The sequence below is a fragment of the Aplysia californica genome, unplaced genomic scaffold (genome assembly GCF_000002075.1).
Source record: "Aplysia californica isolate F4 #8 unplaced genomic scaffold, AplCal3.0 scaffold00019, whole genome shotgun sequence".
NCBI lineage: Eukaryota > Metazoa > Mollusca > Gastropoda > Aplysiida > Aplysiidae > Aplysia > Aplysia californica.
Window position 1 is genome coordinate 2,001,539 of NW_004797289.1, and position 7,381 is coordinate 2,008,919.

A 7,381-nucleotide genomic window follows, 5' to 3' on the forward strand; every position below is an offset into this window, starting at 1 on the left:
GAATTTTACTGAAAATCTTTACACAAAAAATGTGTTCCAAAGACAAACAAACTTTGGAAATCACCAAACTTTGACTGCCATTTCTTCACTAATTTTTTCCTCTTACACTTACACTGGGAGACCCTCACCTCCTTCAATTGCAAATATCTCGACTTCTATGCATAATAAGAGAGTAAGTTTTTTTAAAATCAAAAGCATGGAGAATATGCAGGCATTAAAATGATACCAATAACTTCATTAGCCCTAAGTTTGACTAGTGCACGATTCCACCACATCATGACACATATGAGTACAGCTAAACAATGGATCCTATCAATCAATATGCTGGAATTTCATAGTCCTGTAAAGCTGTCCGAAGACGGTTGGTAGCATTTAGTAACCGTTCTCGATAAGTCAGTAGGTCATCCCACTTGTCTGAATTGCGTACCAAATCATTGTTCTTCTTGGCTTCAATGTGAAACTCAGGGCCCTTGAGGGAATACCTGAAGATGTGCAAGATTTAAACAATTAACATCATTTAAAAAAAAGAAGAAAAATAAAAACAACTCAAAGATTGTTATCACAGAACATTCTGTATTCAATGTCATTCCTTTGAGCGATTGAAAATGTACTTGTTTGAATTTTTCCTAGGATTTGGGTAACCACGAGAGCTGAATTTGATCTTTCCTCTAAAATGACTTGATGCTTCCATCATTGAGTTTGAACTGGGCAAGCATACATCCTAGCAATTGTGGGTGAACCTTTTACATGAAAAGACCCTCTGGTAGTTGAAAAACTGAGAAGAGTAAGCTTACATTTAAGTCTTTGAAGGTAAATAAAATCCAAATTTTACCTCTGGTCTCTACATTAAAAAGATATCTTTGAAAAAGGAAAAAACTACATGGCTAGCTGCCTAAAAGGTGAGGGATTGGGTTATTAAATTTGAAAATAAAATGTGAAATATATAGGTTAACATCTCTTGCATTGTGAATGGAAAAAAAACAACTACTGTTAGTGTCAATTGCTCTTGAAAGTAAATGCAGAAATGAAGGAGAAAAAAACCCCAAAAGAGCTCTCCCATCAGAGAGCGGCGCCAAACCTCAAACAATGACTAAAAAGTAAAAAGCAATGCAATGTACTCGTATAGTATAGATATCAGTAGCATAAATCGACCTTCACTGTCAAAAAAATGGTCAATAATAAATTATCTTTTTTCATTTACTTCTCAGTGTGTGTGTGTGTGTGTGTGTGTGTGAGTGTGTATGTGTGTGTATGTGTGTGTGTCAAACATGTGTGTATCATGTATATTTTTTGTATGTGTGTGTGTGCGTGTGTGTAGGGCCTATGTGTGTGTGTGTGTGTGTGTGTGTGTGTGTGTGTGTGTGCTAGTGTGTGAGTGTTGTGTGTGTGTGAGAGACAGAGAGAAAGATACAGAGAGAGAGAGAGAGAGAGAGAGAGAGAGAGAGAGAGAGAGAGAAAGAGAGAGAGAGAGAGGTGTAAATGTAGGTAGTTGTGTGAGCACGTCAGTGGTGAGAACTGTGAAGCAATCACAGAAGAAATGACAACTACAAACCATTTGGGCTTAGGTCCTCTGATTTTCTCTAACTCTGCCTGTCTCTTGAGTTCCAGATACTGTCTTTCTTCAATCCGTAGCTTTTCCATCCTAAGTTTTGATAATTCATCACTGTATGGTGATGTGAAAGCTATTCCAGCTGTTTCTGTAGATATTGAGAGTCCAGCAGATAACAAAAATTGTATCTTATGTCCAAGAGAGTCTGTAAGGCAACAGCCTAGAATACTGAACAGGAAAATGACCCCCACAAAATAGGAGTGCGAGAAATTAGAGGTCATATTCGCAGACAAAAAACATCACCAGAGAGGTAAAATATTAAGAGTTTATTAACTTCTATTACAATTTCTGCATAACAAATTTGCCGAGTCTCACATATAAAGACTGCAAGAACAGAAAAATCTCAACAGGAGTTGATAAATTTCGCGAGAGAATCCACTTATTTTTCTTATTACTTCTTTAAAAGCACCTTGAATGCTGGACATCTTTGGAGCATAAAAAAACTAAAATAAATGTTAGGCCTACACTATCTGCCATCTTGGCTCGGTTTGAATTTTATACATCACAGAATGAATGAAAACAATTAATAAGTTTCTACCAACAGATAAATGATGGGGAATATACCAGGATGGTATAGTTATTAAATTTATTTTGTTTTAGAGCATTTGAGCAGAGAAAAGAAGTGACGAATCATAACTGGCAATATCTGACACCAGACCTGGCACTTGGAGAAAAAGCACAACTGATTCAATTATTTTTAAGAAGTGGAGTTAAAGATGCTGTAACATTAACTGAGGTGAAAATAAAAGAAAGTAAAAACCCCATAACAACTGACTTGATAGACTTATGTCTTCGAAAAACTTCAAGCCAGAATTAAAGAAGAGCATGCATAATACTGTACTGATCATTTCAGGTGGAACAGACCAGTGTACATTACAAAAATTATCAACTTTTTCCTACATACAGTAATAGCCCGTACATAGCAAAACATGCAAAAAGTGAACAGGTTTTCAGGTTCCAAACTTTTTACGTAAATATCGACATTCTTTGTGTTTAAAACACATACATAGCCAAATTCATACATAACAAAAGGACTTCTGCATCCTGCCAATTTCGCTGTCTGCGTGCTAGACAACTTGCATAGTACCCAACAGTTTTTAAAAAAGCTTACTAAACTATTACAATGCTAATAACATGATAACTTCCATTAACCCATTTTTGAATCATCTGCTGTTAGTAAAAATCAGCATGATTTTGAAATCCATTACTTTGACCTATATAGACCAAGAGCAGAATAATTGTATTCGTAAGTAAACTTTAACCCTATCTGAGGTCATTTCGTACCCCCGGGGTTGTATTCTTCACATTTTAGAATACTTCTAGTACGAAGATGTCTTTGAAACTTTCAGTATTTCTCAAAAAATCATTCTTTGACAGACTGCAAGGCAAAGCATACGGATTGGATTAACGAGTAATTTCCTTTTTGGAAAAAGGTGGCACAGAGTTCCCCACATCGTTTGGATACGATAGTAAAACACGACGTACGGATAGTGTTAAGAAGACTTTACTTTATATTGCCTTTTTTATGCACTAGTTATAAACTCCCACAGAATTTCTTGATACTCACTTATGTTTGGTGCTTCTGAAGTGAGGTAATACACATCATAATCAATTCTCCTGGCTTCACCCCTTGTTGCACTTTTTGACCTTTGATGACCCTTAGATTTCTTAGACCGAGTTGGGGAACGAGATCTCCCTGGTCTGATATCTTCCAACATTTCCAGGCTTTTGAGTTCACCTAGGGTGACAGGGAAGTATCGAGATGCCAGCATGTCCTCAGTACTCATGGGGACGTTCACAGAGGCGCTTAGGTGTATGGGCTTAGTATACCACTCTGTTCGAGATAGAAGGGACGCCGGTGGGGGATTTCTGTTCATAGCATCTCTAAGAACTTCATTGAGTGTGCTGTGGGAGTAGCTGTGGGTGGAGGTCAAGGGTCGGGAGTTGCTGTCATCTTCAAGCAGTGATTTAGTAAGGTCTCCATGAACACGGTTAAGGCTACGAGAAACTGTCCGTAGAGAACCACGCAGCTGGGGGTCGTCTCCATATCTTTCTGCATTGTAAGCATGCTGGGACAGATTTTTTGTTGTATCCGTTAACATGGAGTTTCTCACAAATCCTGGTGTTTCTCTGTCGAAAATGCAAGACATTGTTACAGGTACAACTTCTCAGAAAACATTTTTAAAAAAAGAATGCAAAAAAGTCAAATCAAAAGGTAAGCAATCAAAATCAAGCTGCAAATTGTAAGTACTTTTATTTTTAGGCTTAATTTTTTGTTCCCAGTCTAATCATCATTATCTAAAGAAACTGAATGACTCTAACAGCATGTCTCCAAGCTTTGTTTTCCTTGGTCAGTATGCACACTTGCATCAATGAGTTCATGGTCACATTTACCAGGATCTGGGGCCCGCAATGCTATATACAGCTAGGTTCAGGAATAGTACTAAGTAATATTCATATAGTGGGGTCAATGGAGGAAAAGTATTAACAAGGAAATACAAATTTTGTAGCTGTTATAAGCCTACTATTGTTCATTCATGAGAGCCAAAAGAAAGCCCAAGATACCCTAGGTCCAATAATTCTTTAACAGTATCAAAAGTAAGCCGCACTTTTTGAAACATAAGGAACAGAGAAAAATTTTTAACTTTGCACAAGAATGGCTGGCGATGACCAGATGGAATAGGGTTTTGAAAGGATCCTGTCAACAAAATTCTTTATACTTTTTGGACTCCAAATACATTACACATGATTCAAAATGCAAGTGAGCCACAATTTTCAGTACATAAAGTAGCAAAGTAACCAGGACGTACATGGCCAAGACTTTTTAGAAGCAGCTAAGGTATATGCATATCAAAGCCTTCCATGTGACACGACGAGGTGGAATCAGGCGCTCATCAATTTTAGGGCATCTGGAGTTATTCGTATCATCTTAAAGCTTAATTTTAGGTTCAGTTGTCTTGCTACTGGTGAAAAAAAAGCCCATCTATCTTAAATAGAAGGTGGGGTCACCTGGTTTCAAAGGAAAAATTAGCGAGAATATGGCTGCCAAAGTTTGGTTATTTCCAAGGCTTGAGTCCTTGGAAACTAAAATTTTTTGTGCTTGCAATCAACGTTTTTTCAGTAAAATCCACCCAGATATGTGTTCTTAATTGGACAGCAGTGGTGTTAAGCCGAAAAACAAAATTCGAGAAAAATTGCCAAACTGGCAGAAAAATAGTAGTCCCATAATATAATAATATGCCTTTAATCTCATTCTTTTGACAAGCGCCTGATTCCACTACGTCGTGACACATAGGCCTATATATGGTTTGCATCTTCTCAATTTAATTTGACTTTGAAAAAAGGTTAGAAAAGCGGCCAGAGTGTATTTTTGCACTTCAGTTTTAAAAAATGCGAATTCAGTAGGATAAAAATCTGACACTGACAACGAAGTTGAAAACATGAAAACACAACAAAAACAACAAATGTGGGTGGAAATTTTAACTTATGATGACTTATCATTGAAGAAGAATACAGGAAATCAAACACATTTGAGAGAAATAATTAAACTACCATGCTATCGCCAGTCGAGGTATTTATAATTAGTCTCAGGCTGTACACAAGGATCAATATAAGGTCTTCATAGAAGCATCTCACCGGAGACCCAATGAATACGAACATATGATATAGGAAAATCAGTGTAAGTAGTCGCTCTCTCTTTATTCTCACTCTCCTTGTGTATATGCAAGTAGTGCGTGTGTGTGTTTGTGTGTGTGTTGTGTCCATGTGTTATGAAAGAGAGAGAGAGAGAAAGAGAGAGAGAGAGAGAAAGAGAGAGAGAGAAAGAAAGAGAGAATTTAAAAAGAGAGAGATAAAGGAGAGAGAGAGACGAGAGAGAGAGAGAGAGAGAGAGAGAGAGAGAGAGAGAGAGAGAGAGAGATCAGAGAGAGAGGGGGGGGGGGGGGGGGGAACAGACACAGAATAATAGGTGAGTGGGAAGTGAGGGTAAGAGGCAGGGGGGGGGGGGAGGTGTCTCATCTAGACAGACGTATGAGTATGATCGACAGAGACAGAGTATAGAGAGAAAGAAAGAGACATATGGAGGATTCGCGAGGGATTAAAAGTTCATTTATAGTATAAGTATAGACACTTATTATATAGTAATAGTAGTACTAATAGTAATCAAAGCAAGTAAGAAGTAGATCTAGCATTGATTCAAGTAGTAGCGCTCTCTCTCTCTCTCTCTCTCTCTCTCCCTCTCGCTCTCCCTCTATCGCTCTCTCAACTCGATATAATCAAAGCAAAAGAAATAGAGTTATGGTACAAGTAAGATTCGTAAAACCTGTAATAATAAGGAGTTCCACCCTGAAGAATAAAGTCATCATCAGGGTTAGGATAATACTGAAACTGTGCAGACATTTTACACTTTGTTTACGGAAGTTCAAGCGGATAGCAACAGCGCATGCGTTCTTCGAAGAACGCGTTGCTGATCACCACGATGAAGCCGCATTTCGAGACAAAAAACTTGTGTCCATCTTGTCGGGCGCATAGATATAAACCACTACTTTCTATTCACGGTCGGGCGAGATAATAATAATATAGAAATACATTCATGAAAAAAATAAAATAAAACAAAATAAAAACTCAACACAAATCTTTAATAAGGAACCAAAAGGCACGTTTAAACAAATTCAAAAGATTAACCTAAGTAGGTAGGAAAAAGGAAACTTGTATTTCAAAATCAATGACGACTTTTCAGTTTATAATAATTTCAAGAACATTGAATCCCAAAGCCAAAGACGAGGATATCATCAACAGGCAATTAGGACCCTGTACTTTAAACGGGGAATGAATGGAAATCTGTTCGTCGATTAAATGAACACACAAAAAGGGTTTTAAAAATGTATACATAGGCCTATAAATTGAACATGAATTACACAAAATATTATATTGTACAATGTTTTAAAAAGACATTGACCAACAGATTTGCAAAGCAAAAAGAAATCAACAAAATCCGTCGAATGAAATTGAAAGATGTGTAGATCTGGGTTTTAAATATGTAACAATTTATTTATTTTGATTTCTATTTACCAAAGAGGTTACTATAAGTGGGCCTACTGGAGTTTTGTGGCAGTGATGTCCCCCACGTAAACGAACGCTGCGCTGCCTGTGTTGTGCCCCCACTTTTGGACCCTGAACCACAAGGGCAAGACATGAGCAGTTCAAGAGACGGGTGAGTACTTTTCGAGACTGATGTGGGGGCACGTCTCGGCGGTCTTTGGAGGAAATCTACAAGCTTGCACTGAAATATGGGGGCAGGGTGGTGTTTAATAATAATTGTAGATCTCGTGGGGAGCAGGGTGTGGGTTCTGATTGTTTATGTAAATTGGGAGGGAGGGGGGGGGGTCAGCAGGCCATGCCGATGAGGGCAAGAAGACTCCATGTCTGACACGTGTGACGACGTCACTGCTGCGAGATCTTGTATTATCATATTATATAACCTCTTTGTTATTTACATATTTATTCATTTATCTTTTTAAACATAAGGATTAACAGATTCGAAGATGCAAAGTTATTTATGGAAAACACTACAACATCAAGAGAAAACTAAAAATCAATCTTGATGAAATGACATGATCAGCAAAAAAAACCCAACATTTTACCAAAGTGCACCAAATAAATAAAATGAACAACGATCAGCGGTTAATCTCTTCATCAATCTTGCTTTCAATGGAAAAAAAATAATGCTCATTTATCTTGAATAGAATTGAAGGTCGAGGTGGGGGGACGTGG

General features: G+C 37.6%; 1 protein-coding gene across 1 annotated transcript; it reads right to left on the reverse strand.

The window, feature by feature from the left end:
• LOC101847628 lies at nucleotides 1-6,022 on the reverse strand. Its single transcript, XM_005090568.3, has 4 exons — nucleotides 5,931-6,022; nucleotides 3,177-3,739; nucleotides 1,553-1,697; nucleotides 1-482 (listed from the first exon to the last, which is right to left on the reverse strand). The coding sequence occupies exons 1-4, from the start codon at nucleotides 6,005-6,007 to the stop codon at nucleotides 317-319; spliced, it is 951 nt and encodes a 316-aa protein (XP_005090625.1). The 5' UTR covers nucleotides 6,008-6,022; the 3' UTR covers nucleotides 1-316.
• Nucleotides 6,023-7,381: the final 1,359 nt, after the last annotated feature.

Coding starts and splice junctions, on each gene's coding strand:
- LOC101847628 (XM_005090568.3), bottom strand. CDS start 6,007: ATGTCTGCACAGTTTCAGTATTATCCTAACCCTGATGATGACTTTATT. Junction 3,740..5,930: donor GGAACTCCTTATTATTACAG/GTTTTACGAATC, acceptor CATTTTCGACAG/AGAAACACCAGGATTTGTGA. Junction 1,698..3,176: donor TTCAGAAGCACCAAACATAA/GTGAGTATCAAG, acceptor CAATATCTACAG/AAACAGCTGGAATAGCTTTC.